Source organism: Pangasianodon hypophthalmus, chromosome 2 (assembly GCF_027358585.1).
Source record: "Pangasianodon hypophthalmus isolate fPanHyp1 chromosome 2, fPanHyp1.pri, whole genome shotgun sequence".
Taxonomy (NCBI): Eukaryota; Metazoa; Chordata; class Actinopteri; order Siluriformes; family Pangasiidae; genus Pangasianodon; species Pangasianodon hypophthalmus.
Window position 1 is genome coordinate 16,565,800 of NC_069711.1, and position 16,594 is coordinate 16,582,393.

Consider the following 16,594-nt stretch of genomic DNA (forward strand, 5'->3'; position numbering starts at 1 on the left):
TTCCTGCAAATTCGTGCTGGTGACATGTGCTAAGTCATGCTATATTTAAATTCTGAAGTCATGAAAGTGTGTAGTTACAGACATGTAACTGGCATTAGTTCCTGATTTATTAAGTCGTAACAACATTGTAATGACTACACTTATTATGCTGCAGTAAAAATTTGTAGTCTCAGGTATAATTTGTGTTGTTTTATAAGGAAATTTTTAGCTGAATAGCTGAAAAGTGTCTCTTACGTAATCTGCTGCTTTCCTTACTGACATACGAACATTTTTCTGTAACATTTAACTTTGTTCTGGAAAACTAATGTTTGGAAATCTAAAATGTTTCTGTACCGACTCGATAATGTAGAAGTCATAACATAAAAATCTATAACAAAGTTTGTACTAAAAAAAATAGGTTACATTCTTCTGTGGGGAGAAGTTTATTTAGCGTTTATGGAAGGAGTCTCCAGTGTCAGCTCTTTGTAACAGTCAGAGGTAAAGCTGTAACTGCAGGTTTTCTGATGCAGGACAATATGGCAAGCTGCATTTTTTGTCTTAGTAACTTCAAGAGACTGTTAAGTGATAAGTGATAACATGAACTAATTTGTTCTTTGTAATCATAATTATAATAATTATGCTGTAGTATAAGAGGAATAAAACGTCACTGTTATAGGAAATTAATCAGCTTTGGGGTAGTAAAAGTAACTTCGCTTCACTTCAGGCCGCATCACTCCACCCTGTCATTGATTATTTTCCAAGCAGGCGCCATCATGTTTTATTTCTTACATAACACAGGGAGTGATAAAGGCTTTTTGAGGAGTGTTAGAGGTATAGTAATGAGGTGACGAGAGAAGTGAAGTTCTGCACCAGCGAGTCAGTGGGGTTCTTTATTGGACTTTTTTGAAACTTCTGCATCTAAGGAGCTCATTAGCACCACACTGGCTGTGCTGGACCCCACACTCTGAAGCCACATTATGCTTCATCTACTGCAGTCTGGAAAGCATTACTGTTGCATCTAGTCCTGGACTTTTAGACTAAGAACAGATTCTGTCCTCAGGCTGTTAGACTTCCTACATCTGAACACACCCAGAGGACTGTGGGAGATCGCTGACCTCCCTCAGAGTGCACAAACTTACACTAGACTGTCATATACACACACTGAACTCTGAGACTACCTCATTACAGTGCTGTACACATTGCACTAATACATTATCTCAACATCGTGATTCTTGTTTACAACTGCACCACTTCACTACCACTTTATAGCCTTTCATTGATTGACTGAACTGTTTTCACCCCAAGGAATATGTCTTGCACAACCTTTAATTACAACAAACATGATATATCCGTTAAACTGCATGCACACTGAACGTAATACACATACAAAATGAACATGGAAGGTTTGAAATATGGGACATTTGTCCATTAGTCAGATGCTGCAAGGGATAAGGATGTTATGAGAGAAAAGAGGATGGGACCGATCATGCAAAATCTTGCCAAAGCCACATGGTCACTGAGTTTAGCTATGAGCCTAAATCAACATTGAGAAAACTTACCTCCAACGTTTCTGACCTTGTTGAGCATGCTCATGTTTTTACAATAACACATTTTATAGTCATTTGGCAGACGCTACTACAGAAATAAAAAACAGCTGACATACACAATGATACAAAGCATCTGTGAAGATTCATAACCTGAAACACTGGAGATTTATTCTCATTCGTACTAGAGTAACTAGTTAGTACCTAAACATTACAAATACCTAAATAAGAACCAAATAAGTATGTAAATAATAAATGCCAGTAAATGTACAGAAATACAATAGTGGGAAGACAGGGATTTTGACTTTTGCTGAAGGAAGAGAGACACTGAGCCATTTGGAGTTGATGGAGAAGTTCATTTCTCCATGGAGGAGCTATGACACTGATGCAGCAAGCTCTAGCCTTGAACAGACATGTTGCCCTGAGGCTTAAAACCTGAGTTGGTTGGTGTACTTTAGAGACACACTGCAGCACTGTGTAAAAGTAAAGTAAGAATGCTCTGGATAAAAGTTTTGGAATTGATGTCTTGAAAAAAAAAAACACTTTTAGAAAATTTGGTTGTCTCTCTGATTTTATGTAGAAACCTACAAGATTTTTTTCTCATCAGGAAGGGTTCCTAGTACTTCTGAGCATCCCTTTCAGGAGACTAACAACCTTTAATTATCCAGTGACCCGTAAAAACCTTTGACAAACCATTTTTCCTCCTAGCATTCTATTATCAATATTAAAATCTTTACTTTCGTATCCTTAAGAAGTGCAGGCTTTGATGCGCTTTAATGTACCATGCTTTAGTAATTGATAAGCACTTTAACTATCAGTGGTTATCAGTAGTTCTGAGTAATTTCATTACTATAAGAATTCCACTTATTCATTTCAATTCTATTTTGCCATAAAGTTCTATTCTGCCATACAGTTGTACTGTATAAGAGTAATGATTTATAATTCCACCATCCATTGTATACTGATTTTTATCACACCAGTACACCTGTAAAATATGTACAAAGACAATAAAGTTTAATTAAATCCTAGCTTATGAGTGTTACAGGAAACAGGACTGATTACACACTGCACACACAGAACATAGAAATACTATTAAAGGCGGCTAAATCCAGATTACTATTGTTTGTATTTGTTTTAAAAAGGTAATTAGGGAAATGATTACACCACAGCTCTGGTTAATGGGATGTTGATTGAATCCTGCAAAAGAACACTTCAATTACAAAAAAAAAAAAAAAAAAAAAAAAAACCTTGCTATGTTTGTTGATGTAAGGGGTCTTTGGAATTCAATTGATGCATTACCTCCATTTTATAGTCCATTGTGTTTTTGACTTTGGCTAATGACTTTACCGATATACCCGCTGATACACCGTCTACTTTTAATGCTTACAGGATCACATCCAGCACCATAAAAACCCATCATCCTATCAGCAACATCTCTTTAAACATTGGGTGTTTATGCTCATCTCCTCTAGGCCACCTCCACATTTTAGCTCTCACCATTCTCTCTCTATGCTGCTCTGTGTGTACATCTTGTCTGATATAATGCCAGTGTTTGAGAGAGGAGGAGCTGCATATCTTATTTAACAGCCCGTTAGATACAGCTTCCTGCATCTCACATTGATAAATCACACCCATTATTGCTAATGGATTTGTCTTTCTGCCTCTCTATTTCTCCTCTATCCCTCATTCTTTCATCCTTCTGTTCTCTCCACAGATTCCCAACCCTGGTCCTGGAGTACCCAATGTCATGTACAATGTACATTTGAATTTTTTCCCCTTCTCGAATACACCTGATTCATCTAATCAGCTAATCAGCCCTTCCTGAGTTGAAGTGGGTGTTAGAGAATTTCCCCTAATCGCCATCATTCATTATTGTTAACCCCTTCCATCATGCTTTTATCTCTCCACACAACAAAATCCCCAGTGCTGAATGAACACTCAGAGTGTAGATTTAACACTTTCAGACTGCATTTGTGAACAATTGGACATTTATATACACTATACAGTGTTAATTCAAGCTGTGCAGCTTCAGTCTTCAGCATTCCTCTCATACACTCCTACATCGTTTAATCGCTTCACTCCCACATTGCCCCATCCTTTCATCCTTTAACCTGTCCCTAACCTTCTGATCTTTCCATCCATTAATCTGCTCCCACTGGCTGACATTTCATCTATCCATTCTCCTCACTGCCATTCCTTAATCTCTTATCCCTCCATCATCCCAATCTGTAGTATTTCTTTCTTTCATTCTGCATCCATTCCCCATCCATTCAACTGTTTATTCCCATTCCCTGTTCTTTCAAGGCTTCTGCTTACTTCATTCCTGACTTTCCTCATCTCTTCATCTCTCTCCATTCCCCATCCCTCCATTCTTCAATCTCTTCATCTACTATTCCTAATCTCACCATTGTTCCAGCTCCTAAATCTCTACATTCCTCCATCCCTCCACTCCCTATCAGTGATCTCTTCATCTCTATACATTCCCTTATCTTTCCTTTAGCTCTCTCAAGTTCCTATTCCTCCATTCTTCTATTCTTCCCATTTCTCTCAGAATATTCAGAATTCCATTTCTTAATCTCGTCCCATCACCTTCACATTTTCACTCTCTGCTCTTGCCATTCCCTAAACACTTTTATCCAAATGACTTTACCTATTCCACATCCTTCCATCCCTCTCTGTTCTCCCACACTTTAGTTTTCCCCAATCCTTCTAGCCCTTTATTTCAGTTGTACCTATACCCTGTCCTCATTTCAATTTCTTTCCCTTGATCACACATTCTAAAGTCTACACACACACACACACACACACACACACACACACACACACACACACACACAGAGCCTTATTTTCTGTTTGTTATTCTGTTGCTTTTATGCTTGGTAAGTATGTGACTGATAACATTTCAAAACTCTGACTCATCCTGAATCAGCTTATGTTTATATTTAGCTAATAATAAAAATGACTATTTTCTGTATATCACTGTGTTGTGTTGTCTAAACTTATTATTTACTCACTTTCCCCCCAAGAGGTCCAGTAAAAAGTGCTGAGATATCCTTCCCTGCACCTTTCTTAGCTTTCTTCATGAATAAAACTGTCAAACGTGAACACATCTATGGAGAATAAGTCTTTTTAGCTCTCCATAACACTGCTTAATGTCTACTAGCAAGTGTGCTAGGAAAGAATACTGATAGAAAAGTTGTACTTCTGTTATTCCTCTACTTTTACAAGTTTTGCTATTGCCCTTTGGGTCCACCAGGAGGCAGAAGGCCAATTTGAGTGCCATCTTTCCCCAGGGGAAAAATAAGCTGATAACATGTAAAGGAGGTTGTGTCATATTGCTGTCATACCCACGCATGGACTAGAGCCCACAGAGCATTTAGAAGTGCTTATGGCGGCGTGGGCATGTTCGAGTGTCAGCTGCGGACGGAGAGGAGGCAGGCTGAACCAGCAGGTAACGCGTGATGATTCTCACCTGTGTCTTATTATCACCAGCCTACTTATGTGTATTTCTTTGTTTCAGTGACTGCCATGAGTCAGAGTGAGACAGTGGAAAAGCTGGCAGAGCTTGCAACACGCACACACACACGCACACACACACATATGCACGGACCGTGATCTTAACCTTGAATGAGGTGTAAGCCGTGAGTGAGAGACAGCTCCTATTGGGTTGCACTTCCTTTAGTTTTTTTTTTTTTTGAGTTTTTCAAAGTGTGCTGAAAAGAGCCTGGAGCTCTGCTGAAATTCTGTCTCCCACCTGAGTCTTCCTCCGCACCCATACACACCGGGCACCACAGTGCTCTCACCAGAGTGATGCTAGCCAATAACACACACATATCCAGCAATTCGTCACTCTCCACTAAGTGGACTGGACCACAGTACATGAACAATAGCTTAAAAAGCAGTTAGCAGACATGCTGAGTAGCTGCTCTCCTCCAATTTTCCAGGCTAGTTATATTCCAGACTATTTTCCTAGTTAATATAGTTAATACCTCCATATTAATATACACATAAAATTCTACATGACTATACATAAATGCAGAAAGGACATTGTTCATATCACACTCTCCAGTGTCACCCAAATGAGGATGGGTTCCCTTTTGAGTCTGGTTCCTCAAGGTTTCTTCCTCAGATCATCTAAGGGAGTTTTTCCTTGCCATAGTCGCCTCGGTCGCCTCAGGCTTGCTCACTAGGGATAATTTTGTCTAACATCTAGGACTGTTTGCATGTTTTTGTTTCTGTTTGCATGCTTTTTGTTTCTTATGTTCTGTAAAGCTGCTTTGAGACAATGTTCATTGTTAAAAGTGCTATACAAATAAAACTGAATTGAATAGTTATAGGAAAATCATAGACAACTCTTTTTTCAATCACAGAAACTCTTTTTAGGTAATGGGCCTACAGTATCAACTACAAAACAGATGAAATGACTGCAGTTCATTTTGGCATTAAAATTTTTCAGTAGCTGAGTTTATGGCCCTGAGTTGATTGCTCTATTTTGCCCCCTTAGTGGAATAACAGGAACTAGATCTTTTTTTAAAATCGTTCGATTCAGTTAAGAATTCAAAAAGACTTCTTTAATTTAAAACACAGATGCTAAATTCATTTACTGGGCCGGATTTGAACTGACCAGTCCTGGCCCACAGGTCATATGTTTGACACTGCTGCCCTAGACAGTCATTTAGAACTGCATGGCAGTGATTAACACTGGACTAGGACTGATTAAAACTCTTGAAGAGATGCTCTCTGACATGTTTAAAAACGTTATGCATTTGAAAAGAGAAAATGATTCTTTCATGAAATGATTCTTTCATGTAATGATAAAGACTTGCTCAGGTTTATTTTGGGCTGCTTCTGAGTTTTGTAGCTTATTTAGATTGTGAATTGAACCAGAATGGTGCTCTTGCACCCTGATCAAGATATGGCTTTTATTTTTAACTTCACTTAGTTAATAAACATCACGTATTGCGGTCCAGCCAATAACATCCAAGTAAAGTAGCATGTAACTGCATGTATGCCTGCTCCAATTACATAACACTTATGATTAAGCTTTTGGCTTGAACCATGATACTGCTTTTAAGTATCACCCACTTTCTACTGCTCTTTTAAAAATGGTTAAATATAATGTGTGGATCATAATTCCCACCAGCTCTTTTTCTACTCTCAATGGGGGCAGGAATGAAGAAGATCTGACTCAGAAAATGTTTATTTCATCCAACTGACATCCTTATTTTATTTACCAACAGGAAGTTTCCTCCATATTTGTATCAACCCTGTGTTGCAATGAATTATTTATTCAAACTGCCTCATCAGAGATCTGAGCTTGGATGTGATGGCTTTCAGCTAAACTGAAGGTGGTTATTAGAAGGCTCCCCCTGTGTGTGTAGTGTTTGTATTGACACTGTTTCTCAGCAAAGAATAACCAGAAATGAACAAACTCCTCTCTCTCTCTCTCTCTCTCTCTCTCTCTCTCTCTCTCTCACACACACACACACACACAATTTTTTTCATGGTCATAATTTAGATTTTGTTGCACTGGGGTGAGTTAGAGTATGCCCATCTCACCCTGCTGAGTTACAGATGGAGTCACTGTGAACTTAATTTCAAGCTTTTATATACCAAAAAGCCTCCCAAACCAATGATAAGAGGAAACTGTGTCTTGCAGCACAGTTATCTTCTGAATGCATTCTTGTCCTCTAATATTGCAGTACCTAAAATATCTGCTGCCTAAATGCACACTCTGGGTTTTTGTAAAGCAAACTTTTTGAAGCCACTGTACAGTGGAGGCCAAGCACACTATAAACACTATAAACTCATTTTTTATACCATTTTATAGGCCGGTTACAGGGAGATATAGCCCCCATAAATCTTCTTTAGCCTCACCAAATAAATGTAAATTACTGATAGTTTTCTTTATTCAACCGAGCTATCACATTTCCAAATTCACAATATACTGTTGTCTTGGCTGTGCTACTCGCTCTGCAAAGCAAAGAGAGACTCATCAACTGCATAAGTTGTGAAATGATGTAGGATAAAAGCTTACTAAAATAAACAATAGGCCATATTCAAAATAGATTGCATACAAAACAAAATAGTAAGTAGTTACAGAGTAAAAATACCTAGCTACAATATAAATCTGTGGCAAATTATAGTATATATAGCTAGCTATCATTTTTTTACTTAGTTGTTACTAACTAACTACATGTAGCTAGCTAACTATAGCTTTAGGTTTATGTGAGGTAAAGAAAACAGGATAGGCCATAATATAATAAACAACTACAGTATTTCAGTCTTAACAGTCATTTAAAAACTCCACAAACAGACTGAATGAGCAAATTTTATTGGTGGCTCTTTATACTCTGCTTTTCAGTATTTCAGTATTCTCTTTGCTCTTCAGTATTTCAAAACAGTCTCATCAGTAGCCTTAGATTGCTGTTTACAATAAGTTAGTGTCAGTGAAATGGTCAAAGAAACACAAATTTATCTCCCTCAATTCCTCAACTTGTAGACAGATATAGTACATTTCTTTAAGAGCAGCAGCAGCTCTGTAGAAGGCCAGCCATGGAAGAAGATTTTGGCAGTTTAAATTAAAAGTTTGAACTTATAGATCTCTGTCTTGAGTCGTTCTAAATCCAAGATTAATAAAAAAAAAAATGTATCACTAAAAAGGCAAAAAAGAGGGAGAGAAGAAGCAGAAGGAGACTGGGAGTGGGTGTTTAAGCTTTCACACTGAATTTCATGACGTAGGCTTATTACTCATACTAGACATAAATTATTGAGCAAATTAATGCTCTTTCTGACTGCACCATTTTAGACTGTACAAATCTATATTCTGTGTATTTGAATAATATATTTAACACCTGTAACTCTTTTCCTCCCACCAGTAATTGTATTGGCCACTAGGTATGAATGTGTGTGTGTGTGTGTGTGTGTGTGTGTGTGCATGGTGCCCTGCGACTGAAAGGTGTCCCATCCAGAGCCCAGTGTTCCCTGGATAGGCTTCGATTACACTGTAACCCTGACCAGGATAAAGCAGTTACTGAAAATGAATGAACATATCTGAGAGAGGACGAGAGAGGACAACACATTTCAAATTAAAAACACAACAAAAATGCTATCACTGGTCCTTCACAGCCTTTCTCCTTCTTTGAGGTAAAGTTATGCAGTGGCAGAAACATGTGGGTACGACTGCTTCTCTTAACATACAGCGGCTTCCTCGTAGACATGTGGGCGTATTTAATAATGTTAGAGTGCAAATTTATTTTTTGCATACACTTGACAAAAATTGCTCACACTCAAATCTGCAGTTGCTGGTAATTGGTTTCCTTTAATAATTGCCTAAAATCATTTACAGTCTGAGTACAGAGATGGAAAAAAATGTTTCATCTCTGTCCAGTTGAACTGCTTATGTCATTTTTGGGAAATATCATTAAATTTTGTGAAAGGTTCTAAGTTCTTTCTGTTTCCTTTGCCTCACCATTATGGGTCATATTAGGGGTCAACTTTGTGACAATGACTCTTGTTAAAAGTTTGTTTTCAATATTTTACTATTGAAAATGATGATAAAAATGATACTTTTTCTTTTAAAAACGCAGATCATTTTGAGCCACTATGTCAGTAGGAGTCTTATTCCCCTTGTGACTTGCATTTGGAGGTCTGTTCACTGTCTGAACAGCACTGTCAGACTGCACAGACAGAACCTTTATTACAAATGAAACCTTCTTCTACCAACGTTCTGCTTTATCCTCACACCATTTTAAGCAGCCATTTGAAGTACATTAATATGGCTATGTCCCTCAGTGGCTTCCACAATGGATAAATGTAGGGAAAAAAATCTTTTTCAGGTTGGGAGTTACAGGGGAATCATTGTCTCTTTAGGATCGAACTTTCATGCAATTAAAAAACAAACATGTGCCTATAGGGTATATTATTTACATATTCAGAGAAAATTGTACAGTTTAGATTTGTATTTAAGCCCATACCTCATATTCCTGAGAGAATCGGAGGTTGTCATTGGCTTTGAGCCGCTCAATGTGTTCGGCCAGGTCACAGACGGGGATGGGCGGGTGCTCTCTCATCCCTACAGGACACCACAAAACACGGCGTTATGGGAGTTCAGTCTAATCAGCAATCTGTAATCTCCTGCAATGTTGCACGGTGGTTAGCAAAGCTGCGCGCACACACACACACAGACACACACACACACACACATATACACACACACACTCTGAAACCTGAAGCACACTTCATCAAAGAGATGAAGGCAACGAGAGCATGATGCCTTTGTGAGAAATCATGAGGATAGATAGATAGATAGATAGATAGATAGATAGATAGATAGCATGCATGCTTATTGAGTGGTTGAAATCTCAACTACTTCATCACTCTGAACACTTTATGGATTGGTTTTAACATACAGCCCACATCCATCTGCTTCCCATCCAACCAAGCGCTGTAGACTGTGCAAATGATAGGCAAGATGAAAAAGGTTCAGCCAGTAGGGGGCGCAACACACAAAGCCCGAATGATCAGCCGGGGAAAGAGAATGGCTGAAAAATCAGGACATTGGTGTGTAACTCTGTGTTCCAGTACTCTTTTCAACATACGCTCACCCACTTCCCCTACACCCTTGTATGTGTGCACCACCTGTGTCAAACAAGTGCCGGCAAACATCACAAGAGGTGGAGTGAGTGTGTAGCACACTCTCAGCAGGACCACACCAAACCTCAGCTACAAGAACAATGTAGGTGTAGTGATTCCCTTGTCCATTTGCAGGGTCTGTTTTTGCATATTCATCAACACATTAACCAGCAAGCTAACCAGTTATAGTGCTTAAACATGGTTTGCTAATTAGCTAGCAAAGTGAAGTAGCATGGAAACTGTAGTTGTAGTGATTTCCTTGTCCACTTGTCCACTAGTCTGTTCCCTTCAAAACTTTTGTATAATCGTCAACATGCTAACCAGCTTGCTAACCAGTTATAGTGCTTAAGAAGGGTTTGCTAATTAGCTAGCAAATTAAAGCAAAATAGTAAAGTGTACTTGTAGTGATTTCTTTAAAAAGTTTTTTTAATAGTATTTTCTATAAACACTATGCAGCATTATGTCAGTGTTTCTAACTAGTTTCTGACTAAAATGAAGAATATAAGAGTAACATGTAGTGGAAGCTATTTTGTACAGTGTATTTCCCTTGAAGCTCTGTACAGAGTAATATCGGCTTGCTATATTATATATTATATATTATATATTATATTATATTACCCTAGTTTACACATTGCATTCACATCACATCTGTTTTTTCTGTTGTGTACTCTTTACAATCAAAAATCTGACTAATTATTGATGTATTATTGAGCTTAAAATTTCCAGCAGTTATTTTTTGAACACTATATGGGGTGCTCAACCATTTTGAAAATGTGAATAGAGAAAATTAAATAAGAGTAAACAGTGCAGTGTAGTGCAGTTTCTCAAAAACAAACCAGTAATCCACACTAAAAATATGGATTAGCTAACTGTTAGCTATCACAGTTTTCACACTGTTAGCTATTTATCATTTTGCCATGGAAACAATTCACGAATCCAAGGAGAGGAACTGCTTTGAATTGAGTCTCAATATTGTCATCTGGTTATTATTTATCTATTTATTTATTTATTTTGCACGATCGCGCCAGTATCTTCTGCTACACTAGAGTTGACTCGATCCATCATCTTACAAATTTCACTTGTGCTGCTAAAGTAATGGAACTGGCCTTAGGGATTTAAGCAAGGAGAAGTGGAGGGGGAAGTTAATGAGAGAATATTAAAAATGATACTGAAACACAGTATGAGACAAATGTGTAGGTGACACAGGAAGAATGGATGGACACTAACTTGGAGTGTCTGGACAACTTGGGTCACTGGAACCTGTGGAGAAAAGACAGGGGAAGGAAATGTAACAGCCATAAAGAACCCCACACACTGCTGAGATTTGGAAAGAGGGGAGAGGTAAGAAAAGAGGAGAAAGATGAGGCAGAAGACGCACTCGGCTTTCGTTGGTCCAACTAAAAATGAAATTCACACATTAGGTATCAAGATCAGGATCTAACGGGTCTCCTCTATAGGGGATATTTACACAGTATGTCTGTGTGTGTATATGTGTTATGAAACACATCTGTTTGTGTCTGTTTATCCACATCAAAGTGTATGTATATATATGTGCGTGTGTGTGTGTGTGTGTGTGTGTGTGTGTGCACATTGCAATACCCTGTGTTTGGTAGTTTAGTCTCCTCATCTCTACGGGATCAGACGAGTGGGCCAGCAGATGGTCCTTCACTCCGGCTGTGTGTTCATCCTTCACTGAGGGAGATGCTCGCTTCCTATACACACACACACACACACACCACAGCAAGGGGACTAATTAGAGCACAACACTACACACTTGCATACACTTTATGCCATTACAAAAACAAATATACAAAAACAAGATAATTACACAATTTCATCTACATCCATACACATGCAGTGTATAACATATAAATAATATGCAAACACACACAGACAGACACACACATATACAGTACATGTTAACATAAATATATAGACTCAAACAGTACATACTGCTATACATGTGTGGAGAAGTGCCATAGTGAGAGAGTGGATGAGTGAGAGGGCAGAGGAGTGAGAGAGGACAGAAATGAGACAGTGAATAAGTAAGACAATGGAAGAAGGAGAGTGTGAGAGAATGGATAAGTGTGAGAATGGAGGAGTGAGAAAGGGGAGGAATGAGACAATGAGAGCATTGAAGAATGAGACGATGGAGGAATGACAGAGAGGATAAGACATGAGATTGGAGAAGTGAGAGAGGGGAGGAGTGGATATACATGTGGAATAGAGTAAGTGAGTGGGTGAGTAAAAGAGTGAGTAAAATGAGCAAGAGAGTGGATATGTGTGAAATTGGAGGACTGAGAGAAAAGAGGAGTGAGAGAGTGGAGAAATGAGTGAGACAGTCTGCAGTAGTGAGAGAGTAGCAGAGAGAGAGAGAGAGAGAGAGAGAGAGAGAGACTTACCTCTCCTGTTTGCTGTGGCCGTGTGGGAAAGAGCAAAAGGAAGACATATAAATGGTAAAGTCAGAACAGACAGATATACAGAGTTGCCATAGGCAAATAGTCCTGCCTTCTCCTGGGACCAGCATAGTGTGTTATGACAAATATAAACTGTATTGTGACTAATATGGAGTGTATTGTGATTAAAATAAAATGTATTGTATAATCCAGAAGGTGAACAGGGAGGGACTATTCGATCTTGCTTATCCCTACTGCAGTAGGTTCTTCTTGTTTGCCCTTCATTGTTGGAGTGTGTATCGTTCTGGACTCGCTGAGCTGGATGAAATGGGTTTAATTATGCGTGCCATTACTCTCCCATCTCCCCACGGCTGCAATATTTTTAACTCCACTTTAATGGACCTGTCTGCTGCTGGGTGTGTGACTCAGCTCTTCTGCAGTGTAAGTCAGCGCTTTTGAAAACGACACTGGCTATTTATATTTTACAGTGGGAATGGTATCAAGCTGACTCAACTTACAACACTTAACACACCTGTCTTGGGCTACTGGCCAACCCAACAGCAGCTATTTATTACTGTACAGCAGAGACAGAGCAAGGAAAGGGGAGAGAGAGAGACAGACAGGAAGAAAGAGATACAATGAAAGAGAGATGGACTAAGAAAGAGATACTAAGAGGAAGAGACAAAGTGCGATTATGAGACAGAATAAGTGGTAACAGAGACAGATAAAGGAAGTGGGTGAGGGAAAGGCAGAGAGGGATCTGTGTGTCTCACCTCTTGAATAGAAGGATGGCGATGACGATAATGATGATGAGCACGACAGCCAGCACCGGCCCCATCACCCAGAGCATCTCCGGATCTTCTGCGTGTCGAGACATGTGCACCTGCACCATGATGGGGTCTGAGAATGGGCTTGTAGCAAATATTTTCTACAACACACACACACACACACACATTTAAGAAAAGTCACCATAATTTCTAATAAAGTCACATCTGAATGAATGGGTACAATACCAGGACTGCTTTTATTATCAAACACAATTTCACCAAGACCTCATCATGTTTCACTAGTAAATCAAGAACATTGTGTTCTTACTGACTGAAAGCACGAAAGACAATAACACACAGTGTACTTACTTACTCAATATCATTATCCGTAAGAGTCAACAACAATTAACATACTGTAAGAACACTGTGTGTGAACATGATAATTTAGTTTTAGATTTAAGATATTTCCCACTGGATTTGTCTCAGTTTTATATCACTGTATCTAGTTCTCTAGATTAAAAGCAAAGTAGAGTAACACCCCATTTTGACCCCATTTTAAAGGCTCAACATGCTCTTGCTGAGCCAAAAGTACATAGACACCTGACCATAACACTCATATATGCATTTTGTACATCCCATTCCAGATTCAGTCCACCTTTGCTGTTATAATAACTTCCACTCTTTGCTCATTTAGCCACAAGAGCATTAGTGAGGTCAGGCACTGATATCATGCGAGGAGGCCTGGGGTTTAGTCAGCGTTCCAATTCATCCCAAAGATGTTCAGTGGGGTTGAGGTCAGGGCTCTGTGCAGGCCACTCGACTTCTTCCACACCCACCTTGGCAAACCATGTCTTCATGGAGCTCGCTTTGTGCACAGGGGCACTGTCATGCTGGAACAGGTTTGGGCTTCTTAGTTCCAGTGACGAGAATTTGTAATGCTACAGTATACAAAGACATCCTATACAATTGTGTGCAATTTTCTGGTAACATTTTGGGGAAGACCCACATCTGGGTGTGATGGTCAGGTGTCCATAATCTATTGGCCATATAATGTACATTATAAATAATGGCTGGTAACCCACATGGGGATGCAATGCCAAGGTGGAGAGTCTATGTTGTAGGGTGAGAGGGCAGTGACAAGTGGATGTGTCCATTTAATAATTATAATATTAAAAATAAAGTGCCTGTTCCTGGCACAATATTTCAACTATGGTCACTGTTCAAAATTTCATGCCTGTTTAGGAGAGTAATTAAAACTAAAGATTCGAACACGTTGGCTTACAGTACAGAACAGTCTGTCTCTTGCAATGCCACACTGCTTCTCAATTATAAAAAGAGAACTCTGTGTGCAGGGAAAAGCTCAGTGAAGTTCAACTTTATGTACATAAATGAGTGTGACTTAACATATCAGACAATAGCTTCACAAAGGGGAAACAGTAAGTTGAACATTGATGAATTTTTTATTCGCTAAAACCAAATTAATTTAATTGGCATTTCAATGATCATTGCACAAAACGTGCAAGCGGAAACAATAGAGACATTTCTACATCTGTTAAATCTTAATTAATCATTCTAAAACTGTCAGCTTCAGTAGATGGTGGTGGCCAGCACCACCCCCCTGGACATGAATATAGATGGTATTTTTGAAACAAACTTACATCATGCTAAACTAGTATCTATAACTTTATAGCTTTATATCTTGGCCATTTTTGACCAAAGAAAAATTACAAAGAAAAATTACCATCTTTTCTGAAAGAACTAAAAGCTTTTTCACATCCACTAATGGTTTGGCTATCCTTAATAGCAGATAGCTGTGAGCTGCTGACTGAACACACAAGTACTGAAAGAGCTCTATTACAGCGAGTTACTCTCCAGAGGAAGTCAAACCCAGCAAATCTTCAAAGCTGCAGAGCGACCACCAAACTCTCTCTACACTAATCGCTTTAGAAACGCCTCTCAGAAGCAGAGAAAGATGGAGAGGAACAGCGGGGAAGAGTGTGTGGAGGGCGGCGCTGACTCCTCCACCCTGCTGAGCGCAGGAGGATACGCATCAGTGACCCATTGTGGATGAATCCCATCAGCGCGACACCTTCTCTATTCCCTCTGGAAACGTCAGCAGGAACCAAAAAATAACTTAAAAAAATCCCATCACTGCAGAGGCATGTGAATCATTAGAGTGCAACCTGCAGGCTTGGAGCACTGGGGCGATTTAGAGAAAGAAAGAGAGAAAGAGAGAGAGAGAGAGAGAGAGAGAGAGAGAGAGAGAGAGACAGACGGGTGAGTTCCTCCTCCGTTAAGAGCTTTCCATAGAGACACAAACTGAGAAGATTGCTGTGTGCTCTAACAAACACCTACACATCAATGTTTCTATATACTGTAGGTTTTAATTAGGGATGCACCCATTCTTCTATTTCCAATATAATATCAATATCTTAGCTCCGAGTTTCTGTCATTTTCTCAAAAGCCATGTGTATGTGTAAAAAATGGAAATAATCATCCATACTTTTGAGAGAGTAGGTAGGGGACAGAGAAAATGATCCCAGCCTTAATTTTTAGGACAACACCCCTACTCTCTCACTATATTTCTTACCTTTTCTCTTTTAGCTTTAAATCTAAAATAATAACATTTATTATTATAAATAACATTTACGATATACTATACCAACATTTATATCTAGTCATTTATATTATTCATATGCAGTGCACAGGGAGGCACAGTGAATACCAGTTCTTCTCTTGGCTACAGCAGTCATTAAGAAACCATCACACACTCCATTCTGTCAAAAACTGAGTCTGAGCCTGCCCAGGAGGAGGTATTTCATTTGCACCTTGATAAATTTGTTTGTTACGAGTCATGTTGATCCATGTGTCACATAAAATTAAGTGGATCAATTTGCTGGGTGTAATTCCCTTTAAACATCCACATGCATGGTGGCTTTGTGCTCCCTCAGATAGCCCATTAGACAGCAGGCCTTTAAATAGCACTCCATTCCAGCGGTGCTGCTAACATTGGCACTAACTTTGAAATAATGATTCTTTAAAAATACTATCAGAATAACATTGGACTGATGTCAGACAAACACTGAGCTACTGCTAGACTAATGCTGGGTAAATATCAGCCTAAAACTGGCAGTATTTGCAGTTATTCACTTCTCCTGTAAGGCTAATGTCAGCTTAATGTGAGAATATTGTTGGGCTAATGCCAGACTAATGTCAGACTAATGCTGGACTAATGTCAGACTAATGCTGGACTAATGTCAGACTAATGCTGGAC

At 39.0% G+C, this 16,594-nt stretch overlaps 1 protein-coding gene across 12 annotated transcripts in view; it reads right to left on the minus strand.

Moving 5' to 3' along the window:
* ptprfa (protein tyrosine phosphatase receptor type Fa) overlaps positions 1-16,594 on the minus strand; it is a 206,338-nt gene that overhangs the window by 15,637 nt on the left and 174,107 nt on the right. For 9 of the 12 annotated variants that reach the window (XM_053232122.1, XM_053232121.1, XM_053232120.1 and 6 more), the window contains 4 exons: positions 13,327-13,481; positions 11,757-11,869; positions 11,385-11,417; positions 9,500-9,597 (listed from right to left, as the gene is read on the minus strand). In XM_053232122.1, the coding sequence (XP_053088097.1) occupies positions 9,500-9,597; positions 11,385-11,417; positions 11,757-11,869; positions 13,327-13,481 (399 nt within the window). The remainder of the gene's footprint in view (positions 1-9,499; positions 9,598-11,384; positions 11,418-11,756; positions 11,870-13,326; positions 13,482-16,594) is intronic. The other 3 variants (XM_053232126.1, XM_053232127.1, XM_053232131.1) reach the window with 1 other exon arrangement.